General features: G+C 64.3%; 1 protein-coding gene across 1 annotated transcript; it reads right to left on the bottom strand.

Annotated features, from left to right (window-relative positions):
- Window positions 1–323: 323 nt before the first annotated feature.
- LOXL3 (lysyl oxidase like 3) lies at window positions 324–23,349 on the bottom strand. Its single transcript, XM_044429452.1, has 14 exons — window positions 23,231–23,349; window positions 20,156–20,482; window positions 19,627–19,790; window positions 14,658–14,869; window positions 9,596–9,824; window positions 6,783–6,963; window positions 6,321–6,475; window positions 4,780–4,935; window positions 4,450–4,609; window positions 3,918–4,161; window positions 3,684–3,799; window positions 3,340–3,476; window positions 797–908; window positions 324–699 (listed from the first exon to the last, which is right to left on the bottom strand). The coding sequence occupies exons 1-14, from the start codon at window positions 23,241–23,243 to the stop codon at window positions 626–628; spliced, it is 2,280 nt and encodes a 759-aa protein (XP_044285387.1). The 5' UTR covers window positions 23,244–23,349; the 3' UTR covers window positions 324–625.
- Window positions 23,350–26,036: the final 2,687 nt, after the last annotated feature.

Here is a 26,036-nt window from a genome sequence, read left to right as displayed (position 1 = left end):
GCTTGGCTTTGCAGTGCTGGGGAAGCATCTGCCCCACCTGTGCTGCACCCCCACCCCATCTCCCTCACAGTGCCCCCCCCCAGGTGCTAGCGTGGCACCCCACAGCTGCATCGCTCCTGCGGCCGCTGTGACAGGATGGACCCCACAAAGGTCCCACCCCAGGCAGGGTGCTGACCATTCCCCCTCACACGCGCAGGACGGGCAGGCGAGTCTGGACCAAGGAAGTGCGCTTTATTGGAGAGCCCAGTGGGCCTCTGCCACGTGTGGCTGGCGGCTGTTGGCGCCAGGAGGGGCTGGGCGGGGTGGGGAGAGGGAAACTGCCCAGGAGGCAGCAGCCCGGCCCCCCAGCCCGGGCCCTGTGCTGCCGCCCCCCTGGCCACCTGCTCGCAGAGCCATCCTGCTTCAGGACGGGAGGGGGAGGCCTGGCTGCGGCTGCCCTCCGGACCGGGCCCCGGACGTGGTGGGGGGCTGCAAGCGTGGTGGTGATCCGCCCGCGGCCGGTCAGCCTCCTTGCTCCGCCGCTCCTGGTGTCATGGCCTTTGGTCCTGCGTCTCGGCCACTCCGCCTCCCGGCTGCGGGTGCCCCGGGGCACAGTCTGGTGCCCAGCAGCTGCTGGGGCTGCCGGCTACACGATCTGGTTGTTGAGCTGGCCAGGGTACTGCTCGAAGCGCTTGCTCGCCTCCTCGCTGAGAGCGTCGCCTGCGGCAGACAAGGGTGTGAGTAGCCTGGGGCGGCTGCACCCTGGCAGGCCCCCTTCCCGCGTGACAGGTGCCCCCAACGCAAGCAGCCCCCGTACCTATGTGGCAGCTGTGGACCCAGATGCGGTGGCCGTCGTACTTGCAGTTGCACTTCATGGCGTTGTTGGTGAAGTCGCTCTCGGCCACCTCGTACCGGGGGTTGATCACGACCTGCAAAGCAACCGTGGAGGCTGCTGGCACCGCGCTCGCCAGGCCGGCCCCCCCGACACAGCCGGTGCCTGCAGCGCGCCTGAGGCGGATCTGCCGTGTCCCGCATGTCTGCAGCAGCTCCTCCCGCCTGCAGCTGCTGCCGTAAAGCCCCTCTGGGGTGCCGGCTTGTGTGCTGAGCAGCCGAGGCAAAGAGGCCCAGACCCCTCAGCCTGGGAGACTCGGCTGGCTTATAGCCAGCTGTTCCTCTTCCTGGGTAAAGGAGACGGGGGTGGGCAGAGGCTCCCCCCAGGCCTCGTGGCAGAGCTGAGGTTTATGTGCTTGCTGTGGCCAGTGCCTGGTCACCTCCCCCCCCCCGCCCCAGCTGCCCAGGGCCCTTTGCCCAGACAGGGAGAGGCACGCAGTCCGCCCAGGCTGAAGTAGGGGCAGTCCCTTGCCAGGAGCTCACAAGCAGAAGCCTTGCTGTCTGACTCTGCCCCACAGCTTCTGCTGGACTTGGCAGTCACTCCGATATCCATGAACAGTCTCTCTCCTGCTCCAGGAATCGCAGCATCAGGACAGGAGAGCCGGGAGGGGCCAGAAGGCCATCAGGTCCAACCCCCCCGCTCTTGCAGGACACCAAGTTACATCATCCCTCTCGGATGGCTGTCCGGTTGCACCCTGAATGCCTCCAGTGTGGGAGAGCCAACAGCCTCCCTACGTCACGGGTTCCACTGTCACACAGCTCCAACAGTCTGGAAAATTTTCCTGATGTCCGGCCAGAACCTGGCTTCCTGCAACTTGAGTCTGTTATTCCATGTCCTGCTCTCTGCCTTTCCTCTTCGTGTCAACTTTTCGAGTGCGTGTGCAGCCCTATCATGTCTCTCTTCAGTCTTCTCAAGGCCTAACATGCCTAGTTCTTTCGCTCTCTCCTCACAGGGCTTGGCTTCCAGTCCTGGATCATCCTTGTTGCCCTCCCCTGAATCCTCTCCATCCTGCCTGCATCTTTCTTGAACTATGGCGCCAAGAACAGGATCCGGTGCTCCAGATGAGGCCGAATGAGAATGGAGGGGAATGAGCACTTCTCAAGATTTGAGAGTGATGCTTCTGTTAACGCAGCCCAAAATAGCACTCGCCCCTTTTGCAGCCACGTCACACTGACAACTCGCAGTCGGCCTTGATCTGCAACAATTCCAGGAGCTTGCAGTGCTGTTGAGCCAAGGATTCCCTATCTGGGATGATGCCATCCTTCCTGGAAGGAACGAAGGCTGATGCCCAACAGCACGTCTTGCAGTGGTAGATTCTTCCGGTTGTGTTTGTGCTGCCAGTGCTTCCTCCAAGCCAGCAGCTCCAGGCACCCGCTCAGCTCCAGCTTCCGTAATGGGAGAGGGAGAACGGAAGTGAGGAGAGAGGCCGCTTGGGCAGGTGGGGAGCGAGCACCTGTCCCACAACCGAAAAAGATGAACGGATCAGTGCCGCAGGCCATCAGTGCGACGTGGCCAACTGTGCGTCACTCTTGCACTTCAGCTGCAGAAGGCTGTCCCATGTTGAAAGACAGAAGCTGGAGGCTGCCGGATGTCCGGGGCAGTCGCCGTCCTTCGTTGCCAGAGATGCTTTGATGAGGCTGCTCTATGAGGGACAAACCAGTTTTCTGCTGACTGCTGTGGTGGTCCGAGCAGAGCGCCAGAGCGGGCTTTGTCCTGGCTGTGCTTCCCCGAAAAAGCTGGTGTGCAGTTTGGGAGGGTGCCAGATGCTTGGGGCAGCCGTGGCCCAGGTGCTTCCGGGGGCTGGACTGCCACCTGCACTGCTCCCAGAGAAGGAAGACGCAGCCGGAGCAACACAGGGCAGCTCAGGTCAGGACTACATTGGTGGAGACCCTCTGCCTCGTGCTGGCGCCTCACTTTTCGGCCCTCAGCAGCCTGGGACGGGGTCGCTTGCAGGCCCATCGTTCCCGCACAACACGGACCATCCTCGCAGGAGGCTCTGCCGCCTCAGGCCTTGCTCCTATCTGGGCCGCGGCGGCTGGGAGTGCAAGAGGGGAGCCTTCTCCACAGAGAGTGGGGTGCTGCTGTGCTCCTGGCAAAGCGCTGCCCCCCCCCACGATGTTTGGAAGCTGCCCGGGCCTTTTCCAGCCCAGTCCACAGCTGCGGGGCCACTGTCTCCTGCCTCCAGCTCCCTGCTGCTCTCCCATCCTGCTCGCGCTTGTGCAGCGATGCTGCTCTGGGCAGCTTGAAGTTGAAACAGGCAGGCAGGAAATACGAACGCTGCTGCTGCCGCTGATAAACATTTTACCCCACAGCCGCTTTGTTTGCAAACCACAAAAGGCAACGCGAACCTTTCCCGGCCTAGCGAGGGGAGGCACCGCTGTGCCCCCCAACTCCCGCAAACAGGCCCCCACTGGCCCTTTCGTTCCCACTGGCCTGTCCTCACGCACTCCCTTCCACCCGCTGTTCACCTGCAGGATGTAGTTGCCTGGCTTGACGTCCGTGATGTCGATCCACTGGCAATCGATGTCATGGCGGTAGAGGTCCCAGCAGCCCACAGCGATGCCCTGCTCCCCGAAGTTGGCGCACTCGTAGCGCTTGCCCACGTCTGCCCAAGAGAAGGGCGGGGGTCAGTCCCCGTTGTGGGTCCCTGGCACTCCTCCCCTCATGGACGTGGGCCCTGGGAGGGAGGGAGGGAGGGAGGGAGGGCAGAGCTGCCGCTGCCTCGGCACGTGCTGACGGACAGCCAGGCCCTCTGGCAGGGTGCCCCCCACAGCCGCCCGCCTGGCCCACCCGCCCCCGGGAGCAATCCCACCTTCCTGGCATTCCGTGTCCTCCAGGCAGAAGCTGGCCTTGTGCCCCTCGGCCACTTTCGTGCCATTCGGCGTCAGAAGGTCATAGTGGGTGAAGACGTCCATGCTGTGGTAGTGCCTGGGTGGAGCCAGGAGGGTGAGCTGGGGGAGGGCTGGGGGAGGCAGGGAGGCCCCCACCCCTGGGGAGCGAGGGCCGGGCCGGGCCGGGCCAGGCCAGGCCGGGCAGCGCCTCTTACCCATGGCACTCGTGCCAGACCCAGGAGTGGCGCCCGGCCTTGGGGCGGAAGTCGGCCCTGCCGGTGTTGTGGATCTGGGAGGAGAAGCGCAGGAGACGCCGGTGCCCATAGGGCCAGTTGGCATGGCGGGCGCTGCTGGACAGGCAGTTTTCCTCTGCAGCACAGTAGAGCATGTGCAGAGGGCGGTCCTCGATGTACGCCGTCTCCTGCACCAGCGGCGCATGCAGCAGCAAGTCTGAAGAGGCTGCGAAGAGGCAACGGGCGGTCGGGTGGGGTGGGGCAGGATGGGGCTGCACCCGGGCTGAGGCAGTGCAGGCGCTGGGCCACGGCACCCTGCTCCGACCGGGGGCATCGGAAGACCCGCTCGGCCCACTTCCCTCTTCCGCTGCCTCGCTCCCCCATGAGGCGCTCCGGGGCCAGGGAGAGCATCCCGCTGCGGCAAGGCCAGCCACGAGTGAGGGGCTCCCACCCGAGCCCACAATAAGCCGGGGAACACCCGCCCCAGACCCCCCAGCCAAGGCCGACCCCTCACTCTCGGAGCAGATGACGCCCGCGGCGAAGCGCGTCCCCGTCTTCTGGCAGTTGACGGCGCGGTGCTGCTGGCACTGGCTGAGCGCCAGCTCCTGCCCCGAGCACTTCACCCCGCTCAGCACCATCTCCGTCACGTTGCTGGCGTCCCAGTACCACGTTTCCTTGGAGAGACAGCGCACCATGCGGGATGTGTGGCAGGCCAGCTCCCCCAGGCACCGGGGTGCGGACGGCGGCTTCCTGCCGCCACCCGCTCGGCCCGGCCGCCCTCCCTCTGCCCCGCCCCGGTGGGCCCCCCGCCCCCTCCCACCCCGAGCCCGGCCACCCCACTTACCGTCACGGCATGCATGGCGTAGCCCAGGCCCAGCTGCCGGCACGCCACCATGGCCTCGGTGGTGCCCCAGCCTGTGCTGCAGACGGTGCCCCACTTCCCGGCTCGCTTCACCTCCACGCGCCCCTCAAACGTGGTCCGGCCGCCAACTATGCGGATCTGCGGAGAAGCCCGGAAGGGAGTGAGCGTGGGGCCCCCACTCTGCCCCCTCCGCTCCCCCTTGGGCCCTCCTCGGCTGGACTGCGCCTCGGCCCGCCTTCTGCAGCAGCTGCCCCCTGCCCCTTGTGGTCCGGGGGGCCTCCCGGGGCTGCTCACCGGGGCCCAGTGCGAGAGGCCAGGCCTCCAGCATTGCCGTGGCAGGACAGGTGGCAGGAGAAGTGCTGGGAAACGCTGTGGGGGTGAAGCGCAGACGAGGGCGGCCCCTGCCCATCCCAAGGGCCACGAGTGACGAAGGCAGTGCCGGCTCCAGGCTCAACCACCTGCCAGAGCTCTGCATGGCCTCCAGCGGGGCGGCAGCTGAGCAGAAGGGGAGGGCCGGTGCCGGTCGGCAGAGGTGGCCCGGTGGGAGCACCAGTGGGCCCTGCTCGTGCCGAGGCCTGCGGGTGGCAGGCGGGTCTCGCCGGCGGGCCACGGCGCTGGCCCCTGCCCGCTGCCAGCAGCCCAGCACCCTGCATGAGGCCGTGGGGATGGGCACGGCTGCTCCTTGGGGGGCAGCCTCAGGAGGCGAGCTGCCTCCCGCTGGCCTCAAGGTCACCTGTGCTGGTCACGGTGTCTCACGGACACTGCCTCCAGCATCCCATAATCCCACACCTCCTGCGGCCTCTGCGAGGCGGCACCCAAGTGGTTGTCCAGACGAGAGGGGGCTCCCCCAGGCACACGCGCGCAGCACCCCGGCTGGGCTCCCGTGGGGGTGGCGCCCTTTGGCCGGACCTCTCCCGGGGCGAGGCGGGGCGGGGCGAGGCGAGCAGCTGCCGCCGCCGCCTCCTCCTCCTCCACCAGCGTGGGCCTCCGAGGACGCTGCCCGGTGGCAATTCGCGGGGAGGAGGGTGCCCTGCCGGCGTGCCAGCAATGCAGCCGCCGCATGGGAGCTCGGCCCGGCCCACGGCCTGAGGAAGGGGCTTCTTTGCTCCAGGCAGCCCCCTTCCCCTTCACCAGGCTTCTCCCAGGGTCAGAGGAGTGCCAAGGGGAAATGCCTGCGCCCCACCGAGCCACTGCAGTGCATGGGAGGGAGGGCCCCTCCTCCTCCTCCTCCTCCTCTCCTGCTCCCCAGCAAGGGAGCAGGGAAGGGGATGCGGGAGCGGGGAGCATGCCCTCCACAGGCCAATGGGCGGCGCGTTCCTGGCCCAGAGGGGGTGGCGTGTCCAGGGGCAGGCGTGCAACCCCTGGGCTGGGCTGGGCTGGGCTGGGCTGGACCAGCCCCGGCGCCCCAAGTGGAGGCTCTCCACTTTGGAGGAGGGCCAGGGCTGCTTCCGGGGTCCAGCAGGGGGGCGAAGAGGGAAGGCAGGCAGCGCCCCCCCCCCACGATCCCCCTCTGCACAGCTGACCGTGGTTTCGAATCCCATGTACGGGACGTTGCAGCGCACGCCGGCGTCCTCCGTGTGCTTGCAGTCCTCCTGGGTGATGTTCTTCCGTGGGCAGCTCCACAGGGTCTTCTCGAACCCCAGGCACTGCACCTCGTTCAGGTGGATCTGGCCCATGCCTGTGGGGGGCGGGGGCGCGATCAGTGCCTGCCCCTCAGAGCAGCCCCTGAAGCCTGCCCCGGCCCTACGGCTGCTGGTGGCCCACAGGGAGCCCCTGCCCAGAGGGCTGTGGGGACAGGGCGGGGTGGGCACAGGGGCAGCACAGCCACGGCAGACGCTCCGGGGCTCAGGGGAGGTGACCACCCTGCCTGGAGGCGACTGGGATGGCGGCCGGAGGCAGCGGGGCCCTGAAGCCGAGCCCCAGCTGGGCTCGTCCCGAGGCCAGCCGCGGCCAGCCGGGTCCTCCCGGGCGCTGCCGCCGCTCACCTTGGCCCATGCGCGCCCCCGTCAGGGCCTCCTTGGCACTCCCGAAGCCCAGCTCGCGGCACACCACGCTGGCCGTCACCAGGTTCCAGCGGTCGTCGCAGACTGTGCCCCACTCGCCGTCCTTCAGCACCTCGACGCGCCCCTCGCTGGGCCGGGCCCCCCCCTTCAGCCTGACCCGCTGCTGTGGACGACACAGAGGCCGTGCGAGCTCTCGCCACCCTTGCACGGCAGGCGGCGAGGGAGCACAGGGCCGGCTGCCCTCGGCTCGACCCCGACTGAGGGAGGGGAGCGCAGGTGAAGCGGAAGCCACGGGAGCTCTGGGGAGGGTGGCCTCAGCACGCCCGAGTCCTTGATTGTACGGGAAGCGACACTGGAGGGCAGCCGTACGCTTGCTCTGGACTTTGGGGGAGCCAATTTTAATAAACCCGGGACCATGGTAAGTATGGTTCTGTGGCAAGTGATCCCGAGGGAAAGAGGAATCCAAGAAGGGAGGGCGTTTTTTTAAAAGGAAATTTTTAAGGCACGATGACAAAGAATTCCAACAGAAACAAAGGACAGCAGATGGCAGAAGAAACCGGTGTAGCTCCACAAGAATCTTGGAAGTGAGTTAAAAACAAACAAGACGTGTATGGAAGGGAGGCCAAATAACAAGAGAAGACTCCAGGCAAGTGACACGGAGGTGCGGGAATGAAGTCAGGAAGAAGGCTAAAGCTGCGAATGAGCTGAGGCTAGCCAAAACCAACAAGAAGTCCTTTCTGGGGTAAGTTCACAGTAAACGAGAGAAAGGAAAGGTGGCTCAGCTTCTCAGTGAGGAGGGCAAATTGGGAACAGATGATGCCGAAAACCCCAAAGTGCTCGATTTCCCCTTTGGTTCTGCCTTTCTCAAAAGCAGGTCTATGACATCCCAAGCAGAAATGAAGTACAAATGAAGGGTCTGGATTGAAGCTTCAGTTTAATGAAAAAATGGTCAAGGAATATAATTTCTTTGAAGGGCTTCAACTCTCCAGAGCCTGATGGACTGGTACCAGAGCACAGGAAACAGAATAATCAGCTCAAGTTACAACAACCCAGGTTCAGGCTGGACATCAGGAAAAGCTTCCTCACTGTCAGAGCAAAGGGGCAGTGGGACCAGCTGCCTGGAGAGGTGGGGGGCTCCCCCACACTGGGGACATTCAAAGAGAAACTGGGCAGCCCTTGGAGTGGGATGGTGTGGACTGGTGCCCTGTCACAGCAGCGGGGTGGACCTGATGGCCTTCCTGGCCCCTTCCAACTCTGCACTTCTATGATCCTACAAACTGCATCTTAGAATAGGAAAGGAGCTGGCAAAAGAGCTCTCAGAACACTCTCTATTATCTCTGAGAAATCATGCAAGATGGGAGACGTGCCAGATGACTGAAGGCAGGCTAATGTTGTCTCGGTCTTCCAGGATGGGAAAAAAGACCCTGGGATCTACAGCCCAGTCAGCCAGGCATCGATCCCTGGGAAAATTCTGGAAGAGATAATAGAGGAGTCAGTCTGTGTGCACCTTGAAGATAATGGAGTTATTACTAGAAACCAACATGGACTTACCAAGAAGCAGTCCTGCCAGACTAATCTGATTTCATTTTTGATTGGGTGACTTCCCTGATGGACTGTGGGAATGTTGTGGGCATAAGCTGCCTTGATTTCGGCGAAGACTTTGACAAAGTGCTGCATGACATTCCAATCAGCAAGCCAGCTAAAATGATTGGGATGGAGTAACTGTCAGGTGGATCCAGAGCTGGCTATGGAACTGGACTCAGCGGGCACCCCTCAATGGCACCCTCTCAGATGAGGGGGGCGATGGGTGGGGTGCTTGCGGGCTCAGTCTGGGCCCAGTGCCCTGCCATGGTTTTGTTAATGACTTGGGTGGAGAGGTGCAGGGGATGCTGGTCAGATTTGCAGAGGACACAGCACTGCATGGGAGAGCGAACATCCCGGAAGACAGAACCAAGATTCAGGGAGATCTTGATAGCTTGGCGCGCTCGGCTGAAAGTGACGGAATGACGTTCAGGAGGGATGAATGCCAAGTCCTGCACTTGGGAAAAGGGAACCGAAAGCATCACTACAAGATGGAGATACTGGGCTCAACAAGGCTGCAGGTGAGAAGGATCTTGGAATTGTTGCAGCTCACAAGTGGAGTATGAGTCAACAAGGTGATGTGGCTGCAAAAAGGGCAGGTGCTATTTTGGGCTGTGTTGGTAGAAGTGCCACTTCCAAATCAAGTGAGGTACCAGTTCCTTTCTATACAGCACTGGTGAGGCCTCCTCTGGAGTCCCATGTCCAATTCTGGGCACCACAGTTGAAGAAAGATGCAGATGAGCTGGAAAAATGTCAGGGGAGGGCAACAGGGATGATCCAGGGACTGGAAACAAAGCCTGTGAGGAGAGACTGATGGGCCGAGCATGTTTTGCCTCAAGAGAAGACCGATGGGGGTGCGAGGGTGCCACACCGAGCAGGGCCAGGATCTCTTCTCCATCATCCCAGTTCAGGACACGGAATAATGGGCTTAAGCCACAGGAAGCCAGATTTCCCGACTAGCAGAGCAGTATCATGGGGATGATGGGCTCTCCCACACTGGAGGCAGCCCTCTGTCAGGGAGGCTTCAGCTTGTGGCCTGCGCTGCCTGGGAGGTGGCCTCGGGGGACCCTTCCAAGGCTACTATTCTGACTAGGTCCAGGGAGGCGGTCAGCCACTGAGTGTGGTGCCCTCTGCGCCCACCCACCCTGTGCCTCTAGCAAGCCAGACAGCCAGCTTGGTGCCCTGTGAGGGCCCCCGCCTCCCCACTCACTCACCGGCCTTTGCTGCTGCTGCTGTTGCCGCCTCTTCTTCTTGTGCGTGTTGCTGGCAGGCACAAAGAGGGGCCCAGGGATGCAGCTCACCACGGCAGGCATCCCGCCCTGGCAGGCGCCAGTCGTGTTGCCCTTGTAGAACTCGAAGGAGCACAAGGAGAGGTGGGCCTCGTGCCCCCGGCAGTCCACCGAGTGCAGCCAGTAGTTCAGCTGCTGGTGCTGCGTCAACAGCCTGAAAGGAAGCCGGGCAGGGGGTCACTGCGCGGGATTGCGAGGGGCCATGAGATGCCGGCCGTGCACTCACCGGTCCCCCCAGGCCCCCAGAACTCCAGGCCACAGCTACTCTGGGCTCGCCGACAGCCAGCGTTGGGGCTCGGGGCAAGGAGGAGAGGAGAGGCCTGCTCAGCGCTGCCCTCCAGCGCCTCCTGAAGGCTGCCTGGCACGGACAGCCAGCGCCAGCCCAGGCACGGCATCCGGCCCCCGGGCAGAGCAGCAGCTCCCCCATTACCTCTTGCCGCCCCTAAAGTCTTTCCTGCCTCCATGTTTGGGGTGAGGCTTGGAGACTGGCCTGGAAAACAGACAGAAGAAGAGCGTGAAAGGCCCCTCCGCAGGCGCCGCTCCGGCCGGAAGAGCCCCGTGCCCATGCCGGAGGCACATGCAAGAGCAGCCACTGCGCCAGAGCGAGGGGCCAGCCGGGGCACCTGCCAGGCGCCTGCCGCCATGCCTGCCCCCCAACACGGAAGAACAGGCGGGCGGCTGGGCAACTACCCCTCCCGACAACAGGGAGCACAAAGAGGGAGGCAGAGCGGCCCCTCTGCTGGCTGGGCTCCAGCAGCTGCCCTGAGCAAGCAGCGGGGAGGGGCGAGGGAGGAGCCTCCAGGTGCTGGGGCAGACAGTGCCAAGCCCAGTACCCGGGCGCTCATGGGGAGGGGGGAAACGGGCCTCCTCTCTAGACCGGGCATGGGGGTCTTGTCCCCCCGCCCCGAGAAGAGAGCAAGGGGCCGGCGCAGCAGGGGGCCTGTCTGACCCGCCTGCCTCCCCGTTGGGGGCAGCGGGAGGGCATCTCGCCTCCCCCCACGAGAGGCGGGAAGAGCGCCCCCCCCCCGCATCTGCCCCGTGGCCTCACGGGGGCGCTGGGCGGGAGCGCCTGGGTGCCTCCTCGGCCCCCGTGGGCCCTTTCAAGGCAAGGCGGGAGCGGCCGCGGGCGGGCAGGCCCTCGCCGGCCCCCGCGGGAGACGCGCACTGTGCGGCCGCGCCCCCCCCCCCCGCCCCGCCGCTGCAGCAAAGAGGCGCTTTCTTCGAGACCGGCGGCGGGGGGCGGGGGCGCTGCCCGCGGGTGAGTCACTCTTCCCGGGCGGGAGGCGCACACTGCGGGCTTTGTCTGGCCTGGGCGGGCGCTCGGGTCCCGCGCAGGCCTCGCCAGCCCCTCCGGGGCCGCAAGGGAGCGGCGCGCCGGCACGGCCGGCCGCGTCCGTCGCGGGGCAGCCGCGCTGGCTGGGAGAGGCGCCCGCCGCTGCCCGGGTCAGAGCGGCTGCCCGCCGCTGCCCCGGGACGGGAGCCCGGCCGGCTCCGATAGCGGCCAACCGCGCGCCCCCGCCCCCCTCGCCCCGTGGCGGCTCCCCTTCCGGGGCCGCCGCCAGCTCGAGGGGCTCCCCGGGCGCGGGGCGGCGGCGGGCCCGCTCGAAGCGGCCGGTCTGCGGGGGAGGGGAGGGGGGTGGCCTGTGCACAGCCGCCCCTGCGGGCCCCGATCCGCTCCCCCGCTCTTTCTCGCAGCGCCCTCCCGAGCAGGCGCGGTCCATCCCGGGGGAAGGCAGCGGGGGTACTCCGCGGCGCTTTCCCGCTAGGCCCGGGCCGCATCCGCGCCGCGAGCGGACGAGCCCTGCCTGCGCCCGGCGCCACTCCGCGGGGAGGCGGCGCACCCTCCCTGCCCTGGGCATTTCTGGGGGGCTCTAGAGGTGGATTCTGGTGCGGGAGGCAAAAGCACTAACAATGCCCCATGCTTGCGGGGGGGCGGCGGGCATGGACCTGCGGCAGCGCCTCGCTGGGCATGCTGGGATCCGCTTGGCCCTGGGCGGCAGAGGGTGCGCTGCCAGGTGGGGCCCAGGGAGCAGCTGCTGCCCGCCAGTGCTGGAAATGCTGGACTAGGGGGCAGCCTGTGCACACACATGGCTCTCGCTCGCTCGGTCTAAGCGGTTTGCTCCCTGCCAAGCGGAACCCACTGGTGTCACAGAGGTGAAACAACCCCCCCCCCCCGGCTTCAGCCACCCCTGCACACATGCCGTCTGTGTGGCTCACGTAGGGCAAGGCCTTCCCTTCCTACGATGGCACCCTCCTCCAGGGCCGCTCCCGGCACACTCACCGAGTGCAAGGCCCAGAGGCTGGGGAAGCAAGAAGCACAAAGCACCCCCCCAAAAAAAGCCATTCAGCAGAGTCCCCGAGTCCGGATGAAGCCCATGACACCAAACTGCAGGCCTGCCAGCCGGCCTGGCCCGCGGCGGAAAGCAAGCGGCAAGGGCCCCCTGGTTTGGGGATGAAGTTCATGGCCTTTCCACCGCCGCCGGATCCACAGCACCCAATCCAGGTCGGACAGTGTCATGCAGCTGGACTCGGCGGCTCAGGCGGTGCCTGACTGGCCCACTGCCTCAAGGCAGGGCCCGCCTGGCCCGCCATTACCTCCTCTGAGGGACTGGCCTCCTCCGGCCCTTGGCTGCTTGCCTGAACTGCCTGGGAAGGAAAGCCAGCAGCTTCTTCAGGGGGGCAAAGGCGCTGCCGGGCTGGCCCGGGGGATGGCTCCGTGGGGCAGTCCCTGAGTGGGGTGTGGGGTCATGTGCCGCTCCCCGGTGGCACTTCCCCGGGCCTTCTCGGGGCCAGCTGGAGACTGAAGGCCCCGGGGCAGCCCTCTCCAGCCCTGGAGCAGAAGCGACGCCTCGGCACCGGGGCGCCCATGCACAGGCGAGACAAGCCCCTGACGCCCCACAACATGCCGTGCCTCGTCCTGCCTGCTTTCCCACAAGTCGAGGGGCAGTGCCATGGGCGCAACGGAGAAGGCCAGAACGGTGTGCAGGCACGCAGGAGGAGTTGCTCATGCGCACGCTCAGGAGCGGCCCTGGACTCTCGGGAGCATGAGAGTGCTGCACCCCAAGCGAGGGCCGCCCAGGACGCTGCGCCCCCTGAGGCAGGCTGGCAGGTGTGCCCCATCTCCCACTGGCGGCCCCAGCGGCCGCTGCCTCAGCACCACCCACCCCACAGGGTCGCTGTGAGGATAACACCGGCAAGGTGCTCAGCCCCTGGCGGGAAGGCGGAAAATGAAGGTGATGAGATAAGGAACACTGGGAGGGCTGCATGGCGGACACCTCAGACGTCTGTCGCTGCAAGAAGCCAGGCCACGCGTGGCCTGCAGGCTGCCCCAGGCCTCACATGGACACGTGTGCCCAGAGCCGCAAGTGCCCTTTGGCTTCTCACAGCGCCACTCATGCCCCTCTGTGTTTGGCACGACTATCAGAAAGAAAGAAACATGAACGGTGGACGTGGCCGGATGTGTCTACTCGGGAGCAAGGCGCACTGGATGCAGGGGAGTTTCTTTCTGCACCTGCTTGAAGGGGGCCCCAGTGGTGTTCAAAGAGACCTTCCGTGGGCAGGAAGGCCAGTCCAAATATCCGTTCTTGCCTCAGCCTCCTCCGCTTCCCCCTCAATGTGGGGGTGAGGCCGAGGCAGTGCTCCCTGAAAAGGCATGTGGGGGGAACGCCAAAGCGCCTCCATCTCCTGCTGCTCCCCTGAAGCATGTGCGGGGAGGGGAGGCGAGGGGAGGCGAGGTGGGCCGGGCCGGGCCGGGCCAGCCAGCCCCATGAGCAGCACCTCACAAGCAGCATGTGTGCCACCACCGTGGGTGCACTTGCGCAGGGCTCCCGGGAGGGGATGACGGAGCTAGTTAGCCCAGGAAGGGCTGGGCTGGTTGCCAGAAGGAAGGCAAGGAGGGGGACCTCACGGCGGAGCACCAGCAGCACACTCCGGACGTGTCTGCTCAGGGCTCGGCTCCACTTCCTCACATGGAGGGTGGCTCCTGCCCCCCAGGCCTGCATAAGAGCGGGGGGGGGGGCAGCACGAGCTGCTCCCACTGCTGCTGGGGGGCTGCTACAGGGGCCGGGGGCGTACTGCCGGTTGCTGATCCTTTGGAGCTGGAGTTTCTGCAGTGCCTCTCCCACTACACTAAAATTCTGGACTCTTCCATTGTTCTCGAGGGACAGCAATGATTATGGCAAATGGGTGGACCCCAGAAGTGAACTGCGGAGTCCCTTCCGGGGGCGAGGGGTCATGCCGCCCTCCCCTGCACATTGGAGTGTGGCTTGATTCATGCCACCTGGCTGCAGATCCATCTCTCGCAGAACCGCAAGAGACAGCTGGGCCTGAACCTTTCTGCTCACCTATCAGGCTCCACAAGCGCTACAGAGGTCTTCCTTTATGCTACTTCAGCTGAACTGTGGACCAGGCAGTGCCACCCCCACCCCCGGGTGGCAGTCCTGCAGCAGCAGCCCCCCTCACCTGAGGCTTGCTCTGGCCATATCCCGCCCACCTTGAAAGCGAGTTTCCAAGGCCGGCCTCCCCTCTGGCCAAGCACGCTCCCATCTGGGGACCTTTCACCGGTCGAGTGCAAGGCAGGCCCCCTGTGCGACCCCAGCCCCCGCACAGACAGCCCAGCTTGGCCCAAGGGGCGCTCGGCCACGGTGCCACCAGCCAGTTTTGCCGCAGTTCAGGGAGCCCAGCAAGGCCTGGAGCGCATGCTCAGAATGTGGTTCCACCTGGGACTGCGCCAGCTGCCAGAGCAGGAAGGAGCGGGGCGTCTCTGCGCACATCCAGCCTTCCGGCCATTGGAGAGCACACACGTGTGTCCAGACCTGCAGGCACCCAACACACCGGCTAAGGCAAGCGCATTGCCCCGTCCCCACTGTCGCAGCCCCACACACAACAACGAGACCGTCCTTCCACGGCCAGGCTAAGCGGGCATTCCGGAGTCCACGCGCACGCAGAGGCGTGCGTGGTACACGCAGACACGCCGTCCTGCACTCACTTGTAGAAATTGCGGTTGACTCTTTTCTCGGCAGGGAAACCCAGCATGCCGCAGATGACCCGGCTGTTCCGGCTGTCCCAGTTCTCGTCACAGATCTGGGCCCAGCCGCTCCTCCGGCGGACTTCCACGATACCCTCCATCACAGGCAGTGGCCGATTGGCGTGGGACACTGCGGGCCGCAGCCGCACCTCCTCCACATGGTTCTGCTCTGTCTGGAGGGAGGGAGGGAGGAAGAGGGGTCAGCCCTACACGGGAGCCCTGCGGCCCCAACCCACAGGCTCGCAGCAGCTGCCCCTGGGTCCCCCCCAGGAAGGCCACCTGGCCTGTCCCACTTGCAGGCAGGCTGGGGAGCTGTTCTCTCCGCCCAGCTCTTCAGGGCCTCAGGCCTGGGCCGCCTCATGGAGAGACTGTGGATGGGGGCAAGCTGACATTGCTCCCTCTTGCTTCCCACAGCAAATTTCCCATGGCTTGATCTCGAAAGGGGAGGAAGCCTGTTCTGCAGCAGCCACTGGCTAGGCACAACCCTCGGCATGGCAGCCCCCTCCTCTGCTTGTCCGGAGAGTGCCTGTGGCTCTTTGGTGCAAAGCAGGCATGAGAGCACAAGCCAAGCACGGAATCCCAACTGGGCTTGAGCCCTGCTAGCCGGGCTTCCTGCTCCCTCACGGTGGCCAGCCCGATGGCCACATGGGAAGGGCCAGGCAGGCCCACGAGCCAACTGCGCAGCCTGCCGGCTCATGCTGCCCAGCGCCCAAAAGCCTCAGCAGCTGCCCCCTCCTGCTCCCTCCAAAGCCATTCAGGGTGGCACCATTGCTGTGTCATGGGGCTCAAATGCCAGCGATGCAGGGCACATGGCGGGAAGATTCTCTTGGTCTCTGCCATGTTAGTTCGGCTGCAGCAGAGAAGTCCCTGGCAGGCAGCCTCCTCAAACGGAACAATTCTAGTTCAGTCCCAGAAGAACCTACTTGGCACGGAAAACAGACAAATGCCAGGACAGCAGCCCCCTCCCCCTTTCCATTAACAGGAGCTTCCCAAATGGCAGAGAAGGGGGCAGCATGTGCCTGCCTGCCTGCCGAAGCCTTGTCCCTCCGCGAAGCAGCGTCTTGGGAGGAAAACCCATACGCACCCCCCAACCTGCTTTCCTCGCCAGAACCCACAGGGTCTTCCAAGCCTGGCCGAAATCCAGGCGCTAGATCAGGCCCAGCCCAGGGGAAGTTACGGGGACAAGAGTCGGCCCTCCTGCATGCCAGGTACCCCTCCGCTTTCAGACGAAAGGGAGCGAGCCCAACTTGCATGCAGGCGAGCAAAACAAGTCGGGGGGAGCAGCAGCGGGCGAGGGCAAGGACGAGGAGGCTGCTCTGGGGCAGCTGGAGGTGGAAGCGCCTGCACCACCGAAAGCGCCCTGGCCCGGCTTGGCCTCCACAGAGGGGAGGGCCCCCGAGGCCCTCTCCCCAAGACGACGGGGGAAGCCAGACCAGGGGCTGCGGGATCTGCCGGCAGAGGCAGAAAGCCACTCCTGCAACAAGGGTAAAGGCACGAGTCCGCGGCGCCCCCTCGCTGCAGGCCGAGACCTATTTGCTGAGCCACCACGCACTTTTCGCTCTCCAAAGTAAAGCTGGACAGGCCCCGCTTCCTCCTGCTTGGCTGACGAATGGAAAGGAGGAATGCTGTGGGGGTGGAGTGTGTCATCCCAGCCCAGCCTGCCTCCCCCCCCCCGCCCGCCCCGTCCCAGCCGTTTCGTCTCGTATTTCTCCAGCAATTGGAGAACGAACCGAACTGCTGCTCTGAGGTGAGCAGAAGCCACTTGGAGGGAAGCTGGGCAAGCCCTGAGCGCCCTGGAAGGAAGGGCTGGAAGGGTTCGGGCAGGAGCAGAGGGGGGGCTCCGGGCACAGGCTGCTGGCAAGATGCAGACCTCCCAGGCCAGAGCCGGTCGAAGCCCATCGTTCAGGCAGATCAGTGGCCGCCAGAGCTCCCCGGTAGCTTAGACATATTTCCCAGATTGCAGGATGCCAAAAACAGGAGGAAGAAGCAGGGCCCAAGCCAGGGAAGGCTGGCAGGGCAAGGCAAGCCCCCCCCCCCCGCCCCACTAGCCAGCCGGAGGGGAACGTTCCCTCCTGGCTCCCAGCATGGAATCTGTTCTGTTCTGGGACCGGTCCCACAGCCCAGGCCTGGCTTTTGGCTCCCACAGCAAGGAGCTGTACGCCTTGACATCTGCCCTCCAGCTGCGCTGCGCCGCCTCCTCCTCCCTTCTCGGAAGGGCGGTTCCCATGCAGTGCCCCTTCCCATCCTCCAGGCTCTGCCTGAGCTCCCCCCCCTCCCCAAGGTTGCCCTTCGCTGGGCAGACATGTGACGGGTTGGGCAGGACAGGGGAAAGGGGTGCTCAGGGATGGCCTGGGGCATTTTCCAGCACTTCCATTATAGGGTGCAAGTGAGATTGCCATTAGTCAGCCACACGTCCGGAAACGGCCCTCACCAGTGGGCCGCCTTAAAACACACTGGGATCCCAGCCGCACGGTAGGCCGGCTGCAGCCAGAGGGCACTGCCTCCCTCCCCCTTGCCCACCCCCCACACAGTGCCCTTAGCCGATGCTTTCCAGCACCTCCTCTGAGTAACCTGGCTTCTGGGGGCCCCCAAGCCCCACCCAATTCACCCCGAAATGTCCAGCCGGGAGAATTCCTTGCTGCCACCGATGCTGCAAGGCAATTTCTGGGAGCAACGATCTGAATCCAGGCAGCGCCTCCCTCCTGCTGGGCAGCAGCTCCCATGGGCTGGACGGGCTCTGCAGGAGGTGGCAGGTGTCGCCTCTCACTGCCACGCGTGAGATGCAGGGGGTGCACAAGCTGCTTGATTGCATCATCAAACCGCCCCCCCCCACATTTCTTTCTAGTGATCTTTACTAGAAAGCACAGGGCCAGGGTGGCAGCAAGGTGTGCTTCCAGGCCCACAGAGTTCCGTGGGTTTGCACAGCCCGTTCATCCTCCCTGATAAGACCCAACTGCTGCCTTGTCGCTTTCTTAGCCCAATCTCTCCAGGCAGGCCAGTCTGCTCAGCCAGCAGCTGGATGACAAACGTGCCCCCTTGGCTCCCCTCCCCACACAGAGGCCTTGCGAGGTGGGTCTGGAATGGGTGCTTGGCACCCATTCCAGGCCCACAGAGTTCCGTGGGTTTGCACAGCCCGTTCATCCTCCCTGATAAGACCCAACTGCTGCCTTGTCGCTTTCTTAGCCCAATCTCTCCAGGCAGGCCAGTCTGCTCAGCCAGCAGCTGGATGACAAACGTGCCCCCTTGGCTCCCCTCCCCACACAGAGGCCTTGCGAGGTGGGTCTGGAATGGGTGCTTGGCACCCATTCCCCACCCTCAGAGCACAAACCAGGCCTGTTTTTATCCCCCACTGCAATACTTGCATTTGATCTGATCCGCACTGTGCCCATACACAATCCAGGGAGAGTGAGGTAGACAAAAAGGTAGCTATTTTAACCCTAACCCTAAATTAAGTCGTTAATTGCAGGGTGAGGTTAGGAGACCCTCGGCAGGAAGGCGAAAGGGAGGCCTGCCAGGGACTGCTGCTTTAGGTGCGCCGCAGTCCCTTCTTTTTGTAAACAAAGGTGGAGGAAGATCCAAGAGGAAGCGGCACAAGAACGGCAGCGCTGGAAGGGGCCACGTGGCCACCAAGCACAGAGCCCAGTCCAGGGCAGAAACCTGGGGAAGGCGGCTAGTGCCACTCGAGGACTGGTGTGCAAATCGCGGCGTGACCCACAGCCGGAGCTGCAAGAGGAGTGGGGGGAGGGTGGGCCTGCCCCACATGGGACCCACCTTTCCAGGGATCACTCCTGCTGTGGGGTCTCCCCTCCACATTTTTGACCCACAGCTGTAGAGAACACCAGAGGGCTGCGGCTTGATGTGGGGGGCACCACTGCCCTGGGACCGCCGCAGACATGGTGGAGGAGGCCTGGCTGGGGCATCTGGAAAGCTGTGCTTGGGAGTCCCGGCACAGCTGGCAGCGTCCCAACAGCCCCCCGCCTACCCCCACCCCTACGCCTGCCACTGGCACAGGAGGGCGCGGGACGGTCTCGGGAAGGGAAGTGCTGCCAGGGCCCCCCAGAGGTCTCGCCTCGCAGTGGCCCGAGGAAGCCCACGAGTCGCAGGCGTGTGCGCACGGTGCGCAGCCTGCCGAGGACGTGGGCAGAGCATTGGCCAACAGGCCAGGGACGGGGCCTGCCACTGGTCCTGCCGGGTGGGTGACACGTCCTTGGAGAGCATCCGTGGCGCTGAAAGCTGCAGTGGCGGGCGGCTTCCAGCCAAGGAGCCACAAAGCCCACGGGCGGCGGAGTATGTGGCACTGGCCCACGGGGGCTGCTGTCGCAGCGGAGGGGGCCACCTGTGGGTGGGCATGGCCCCATCGAGCCTGCTGGTCGGAGGGGTGCCACAGGCCACCAGCAGGTCCCAGAGGCCTCTTCCTTGTCTCGGGCTTTCTCTTAAAGAATGCTGGATATTTGATAGGATTTTAGCTGTAGTGACTCAGGTATTTTTCGTACAGGTCTACACTTTTCCAGTTTTAAGGTTGCCACTAGTTCTTATGAGTAATTACAGTAGTTGTATTACACCGTTTTGCAATTTTAAGAACTCTGCATTGTGAATGTATATGTTAGAAGCCACCTTTACCTTAAAAGGCAGCCTACAAATATATTAAATAGTTGCATTTTAACTACTTACTTTACATATTTGTCATAAAAGTCAATGTGAGCTGCATGCCCAGGCAGTCACCGCAGGCCACCCTCCCGCAGGGGCCTGGCCGTGCCGGCAGCCAGCCATGGTGTGTCAGCTGGCGGGGGGAGGAGAGACAGCACAGCACCGAAGCCAGGGACTGGGGGCCGAGCAGGCAGCCCAGGGCTAGCCACAGCAGCCCCCAGAGTCTTCCCGACACAGAGGCAGCGGGAGGGTGCCCACCGCTCGCCCCACCGACTTGGCCCACCTCAATTATGTTGGAGTCTTTGAAGCCGGGGAGACGCTCGTCCTTGCAGATCACGCCGGCATCCTCCTCGTGGGAGCAGTCGCTGTTGCCCCAGCCCCGCGACTGGCAGCTGGAGATGCTCTTCTCGCTGCCCCCGCAGTTCACGTTGTCCAGCCAGATGCGGCCTAAACAGGCACAGCCGGACAGGTCAGGAGCGGTGAGGGGGAAGCGGGATGTCTCGCCAAACGAGCACGGGACCCCCCTGCCCTGAAGCAACCTCCGGGACGCAGCTTCCTGCTCCTGAGAGCAGCTTGCAGTTATTCAGTGATGGGGGAAGGCACTCTGCACATGCTTTAAAGCCAGAGGCTTCTGTTACCACTTCCCTGGTTCTTCAGCTTCACCTGCGATGCAACCCAGGGCTACATCTGGGACCCGGAGGTGTGCGGGCGCCTCTGCTGCCAGGCCAGGCTCTGCTCCGAGTCGCTGTTTTGCACGGCTCCCCACTGCCCAGGAGCCCCGCTGTCCCTCCTCTGCCCCGGCCCCCACTCACCAACTCCTTTGCCGTATTTGGCACTGTGGGTCCAGCCGGTGGCCGCCACGAAGCCCAGGTGGCGGCAGAGGACGTGGGCATTGGCCAGCGTGAAGTCGTCGTCGCAGATGGTGCCCCACTCGCCGTTGTACAGCACCTCGATGCGCCCCTCGTTGTGCTTGCGGGGGTAGCCGGCCAGCCGGAACTGCAGCTGGGGGACCCCTGGGCTCTGCCCTGTGGGGGCCGGGGTGCCTGGCTGGGCCACGGTCCCCCAGAGCCAGAGGCTGCACAGCACTCCCAGCAGCTCCCACTTGCCCGGGGCCGGGCCCATCTTCCTCGTCGCCTGACCTGGGCACAGAGGGAGGGGGTCAGGGCAGGTGGGCCCCAGGGCTGCCCTGGAGCCAGCGCCCCATCCCTTGCAGCTCTCCTGGGGCGCGGCTGTCCCTGCGCCCGGGGAATCCGCCCTGGCCCCCGGGCGCTGGGCACGTGCCCTGCTTACAGCGCCCCCTGGCCTTCCGCGGCACTCCAGACCCCCCTCCCCGCCCCACAGGCCCCCACTTCTGCCTGGCCATGGCCCTGCCTCCCCCCTGCGCCACCCCCGGGGCAGCAGGCACTGCCGGCGGCAGCTCTCCTCGTGGAGCCCTGCCGCGGCCGGAGAGCAGCCTCGCGGCCACACGCTGCTGCTTGGCCATGCCACGAGGTCTCGGGGAATTGTGAGCGGGGCCGGGGCCAGTGGCTCTCCATCCAGCCTTCCAACGTGAGCTCTGCCGCCTGCGGAGCACAGCGGGGCGTGGACGGGGAGCAGCCTCGCGCGGCCGGCCAGGAGGGCTTCCTCTTCAGGCCTTTGCCCGGGGCAGCCCACTCCGACGCGATCGCCAGGCTGCACCGAACGCACGGCAACCAGTCTCCACATCCCCACGCATCGCCTTCCCTGGAGCCTCCTGTGCGGAGCATGGCCTCCGCAGGCTGCTCCTCACCCGTGTGACTTCTCGCTGGAGTTCCCGTTGCTACAAGCGCTCCCATGAGGGCAACGAGCCTTTCGCCCCCGGAGGGCGATGCTACGCAGGGCACAAGCAAGCAAAGCGGGCAGCCCTCCGGTTCTCACAGGAGTGCTCAGCAACTATTTCTCCGAACCTGCCCCCACCCCACTGCCAGGCAGCACCGTCCGCCAGGCCTGCCTGGCCCGAGGCTTGTGCGCTGCCCTCCCAGGGGGGCCGCTGATCCCTTGGCTAGACCAGGTCGCTAAAACCCGCTACAGGCCACGGCTAGCTGTGGTCCTTTACGCACCACCTACCTCCCTGGCAGGAATTGGGGGGGGGACAATTCTATACGCCGCCCCCCCCAGCTGAGTGTGTGTGCCAAGCCAGTCAAGAGCCCCCCGGAAGCTCTGCTTGCTCTGCCCTGTGCTGTCAGGGGGCGGTTGCCCTGCCAGAAGTGGGGCAGGAGCATGGCGCACACGAGGCCAGGTGTGCCCCCCCTTCTCATGCCCCTCTTGGGGCGGCTGCATGACGCATTCCCCGCCCAGGGCTGGTCCCATGGTGGAGTCCTGCTCCGCACCCAGAAGGTCCTGGGTTCAAGCCGGGGGGCGAGGAACGAAAGGCCCTCGTCTGCCTGGAACCTGGAGGGCCTCCGCCCCACTCTGCAGAGGAGCATGGGGCTCGGCTTGGCTGAAGGGAGGCCCTCCCCCGTGCCGGATGAGTAAGACGCATGCGGCTGTCTGGCCGGCCCAGCCTGGGCTGGCATTTGCCAGTCCTTAAGCAAACAGGGGCAGGGGAACAGGAGGGGGGGTGGGAGGATCACCAGCCCAGGAAGCAAGTCTCTGGAATTTCCTGAGGCGCCTGTGGCAGCGCAGCCTCCCCCTCTGAGGACTGGCTCCTGCGGCGCATGGGATGAGGGGCCTCCAGGGGGGCGGGGGGGTCTGTCTTGGTGGTCAAGGAGAGGTAAGCCCTGAGGAGAGAGCGGACAGGTAGCCAGCCAGTTACAGAGGGCAAAGGAGTTGGTTCTGGAAACAACTCGCCTTTCGGTCATTAACCAAGCACAGCCAGCCCACTCAGAGCCCCGAGGCTAGGCAAGGGCGGGCGGGGGGGCCGAGGCGCCAGGAGACCTCTGGATTGCTGCCTGGCCTGGCCTGGCCAGAGGGAGGGGCACAGCAAGCGGCCTTCCAGCGCCTCAGCCCCTCAGTCCACCTGGCCCACCACCAGCTGCCGGGGGCTGGCAAGGGTGCCTCTCCAGGACACGGGTGGGGGTCCTACTTGGTGGGCCGAGATGGCAGCTGTCTGACGCTAGCCAGGGGCTCTGCCTTCGAGTCAGCCCCTCGCAGCAGCTTGGATGGCGAAAGCAGCCCCGGTCCTCCTGCCGTGCCCCCGAGCACGCGAGGGCAGCCTTCTCGGCTCCCAAGGACGCTTGACGGCATGGCCCCACAGCCAGCCAGCCAGCCGACCTCCGTGCAGCACTGGCAGGACCGTCCCCACACCGGAGGGCAGCAGGTGAGCAGAAGTGGGCAAGGGCAGGCAGGGGGCTGCCCAGCCCTGTCCATCAGCGGCTTGGCACCGCTCCCACCCTCCCGCTGCAGCCCCCAGCAAGCCTTGCTCTGCCTGGTGAGAGCTGCAGGGAGGGCGCAGGAGGGCTGCTCCTCCAGAGAACGCGTGATGCTCTCCGGGGGCTGGCAAACTCTCCTCTGCCAGAGGGCTGCTTTTTCCAACCGCAAGAGCAGGCAGGAGGTGGGGAGGGGCACAGGCTGCGGCCCCCCTAGTCCTGCTTTCCAGGAAGCGAGCCTCGGCAGAGCCAGAAAGAGCTAAGCCGGGCAGGGCATCTCTCTCCTTGCACACAATGGCCGTCAGCCCTGCCACACCGTCAGAACAAGGCGGCAGGGGAACCAGCTGCCTGGAGAGGTGGGGGCTCCCACCCTAGAGACCGTCAAACAGAAGTGGACCACCATCTGGGTGGGATGGCGCAAACCGGTGCCCAGCAACAGCAGCAGGTTGGACCTGATGGCCCTCATGGCCCCATCCAACTCTACTATTCCCTGATTCTATGCCTTGAGCCCATGCACAGTCAGTCATCCCTGGAGGATCTTGGGGGCATTCCACATTTTACCTGTAGAATTCATTTAGCTGAACGTCAACTGCCACCACAGTTTCCGTATCAAACCTTCCTCAATGGATGGCGATGCACAAATCAACAGGTAGAACGTTCTCTGGTTAAATCATGCAATCAATGGCCCATGACCAGGTCTGAGAAAAACCCTCTGTTTGAGAAATCGGCACCCATGCCTCTTTGAAACCCAGCTGACACTAACCAGGCACCTGTCCAGAGAAAACTAGTTAGCACGAAACAGATAACAGCAGCTCAGAGAAAGGGCAGTTCACACCAGCCCACCCTGTCCTCCTTCCCTTCTATGCAATAGCTCCCCCCCCCCGCCCCCAGCATCCTCCTTGGTATGCAAGTGGGAGAGATCACGCCTTGTAGCTTTTTACTTCTACAGCCTATTCGAAAGTGTTAACTGTATTACGTGTAACTCTCTAATGACAATGTCTAAAAGGGCCAACGGGGGACAGCTCAGGTGCGCCATCTGGAAGGATTCGCTGGTAGCCGGTTATTCTCAAGAATAAATCCATTTGGTCAACAAAGGGATGCCTACCTAAATCTCCTTTTTAGCATTTTTATTGACCCCACAAATCCTCCTTCAACCCATCACAGAAAGCAGAGGGGATCGGGGCCTTCACCCAGCAAATACCAAGTCAAACTGTTTGCAAATGAGACTAAAATGCCATCCAGCACCGCCCGCCCCAGGCACAGACACACGAATGGGCCCTTGCCCACTCCACGAACACTCTGCAGAGCGAGCTGCTGAAGGAGAACGGAGCGTCACAGCCAGAGCGGCAGAAAGGAAGCACCTAGAGAGTCCAACCCTGCCACGCATTTGGGGCATACTTAATTAAAGCCTCTTAATTAGACACTCTGATTAGGTTTTTACAAGTACGAACAAAACCAACAGGATCCTGGTGTGACAACAGACGCTGCAAAGGAAGTTATAACAGGCAAGATGGGACTTTGCAAAAAAGAGAGGATGGTGCGTGGGAATGGGGTCACTCTGGCAAAGCAAGGCAGAGGGAATCTGAAGAGAGAACTGCCCATGACGGACAGGTGGAATCCCCCCGAAGCAGGAAGGGCAGCTGAGGAGGCACCCAGACCATGCGAGGAGCAAGGGTGTGTGTTGGGGTGCGGCTTGCCAAAGAGCCACTGCGGAACAGGCGGGGCAGGCGCTGGCACCACTGCTGGGGTGGGTGGGTACCCAGGGACTGCACCGAAGAGAGTCGGCCAGCAGTGAAGCTCCAGGCAAACCGAGCCATGAAACACTCATGGTAAGAGGGCCAGATGACTATGGACTTGCCCCAGCATCTCTGACGAACATATGGACCGTGTTCCCATGACAATCAGCCTCCTTGCAAGGGCCCCAATGAAGCACCCGTGTATGGGGTGGAGTGACACCGTAGGAAAGCATCGCTTCATCAGCAAATGCCTCCCCACTTGCAGTGCTTTGAAGCTTTCTTAGAGCAAAGCTTACGAGATCCCAGCCCAGCTCGAGTCACGCATAAGGCATGGGGCAAGGCAAAGATGCATCCAGCCGCCCCGGTCAAGCCCGGGGCCCCCGTGGACTTGCACCCCTCCCTGAGCAGAGGGCAGCTGCTCTGGCAGCCCTCCTCTACTGCACAGGGGCCACTTAGAAAAGGTGGGCAACGAGGGCGATCGGGGGACCGGAAACAAGGCCAGTGAAGGGCAATGGAGCGATCCCGGCCCGTTCAGCCTGGAGAAGAGGTGACTGAGGGGAGACAGGACCGAGCTTTCGGGACCCTTGCAAGGCTGCCACTCAGGGAGGGCCAGGACTCTTCCTGTTGACCCCAGGGCTTGGGCACAGGGAAGGCAGGTTCCAGCCAGGCACCAGGAAAATCTCCCTCACTGCTAGAGCAGCACGGCAATGGAGCCTGTGACCCGGGGGGGGGCCTGTGGGCTCCCCCCCACCCCGTGGAGGCATTCCAGAGGCAGTTGGGCAGCCCCGTGAGGGGGCGCCTTGCTGGAGGCCTGCACTGAGCAGGGGCCGGACTTGATGGCCGTCTGGCCCTTTCCAGCTCTACTGGCCTGTGACTCTATGATTCGGGAAGGGGAAGCGGGCAGTGCCCCCCTCATCCCGAGGAGGACGTCCCCTTCCAGGTCCACTGCTCTATGATTCAAAGAAGTCTTACCAAGAGAAGGTCGGTGTTACTTCTGCAAAGGGAAATCCTGTCTCATCACCTGCTTAACATTTTGATTCCTGCTCCCCACTACATCAGCAGGAGGCCCTGATCCCCACTCCTGACCCACATACAGTTTGCACACGAGTGGGGCAGAAAGGGCTCGCTGCCACCGCAACTGGCTTGCCCTCTGTCCAGCTGAGTCGGCACGCAGGGGCTAGAGGCCAGTCCAGCAGTAGCCCCCCCCCCCCCCCCGGTCGGCCAGACCGACCTGACCGGGCTCTCCCTGCACTCCAGCTGGGCATTTCCTCTCTTCTGCGGGGTGTCCCAAGAACCAGGGACGAGCTCGTGGCGGCGGCGGCATCTGAGCAGCAGGGGAGGCGCTGCGGGAGCGAGCGGGGCGGCGCGCCGTCAAGGCTGCCCGCGCCTTGGGGCAATCCGGCTGGCGGGAGCGGAACTGCGGGCGGGGCAGCCGAGGGGCGCGCAGCGGTACGAGGCCGGCGCCCACCGCGTCCCCGCAGGGGAAGCGCAGACGGGGGAGGAGCGGCCGGGCCGCCCGCCGGGCTTTCCCGGAGCCGCGCGTCGCTGAGAAGCGCGCACCGCGGCGCCTTCGGGGGTCCGTCGGGCCCCGACCGGGCGCCGCTGCGCCGTGCCTGGCGGCCCGTGCGGCG

Source organism: Varanus komodoensis, unplaced genomic scaffold (assembly GCF_004798865.1).
Source record: "Varanus komodoensis strain SLA01 unplaced genomic scaffold, ASM479886v1 scaffold2, whole genome shotgun sequence".
NCBI classification, from domain to species: Eukaryota; Metazoa; Chordata; class Lepidosauria; order Squamata; family Varanidae; genus Varanus; species Varanus komodoensis.
The sequence above is the reverse complement of the archived record's forward strand: the minus strand, read 5'-3'. Positions and strand labels throughout refer to the sequence as shown.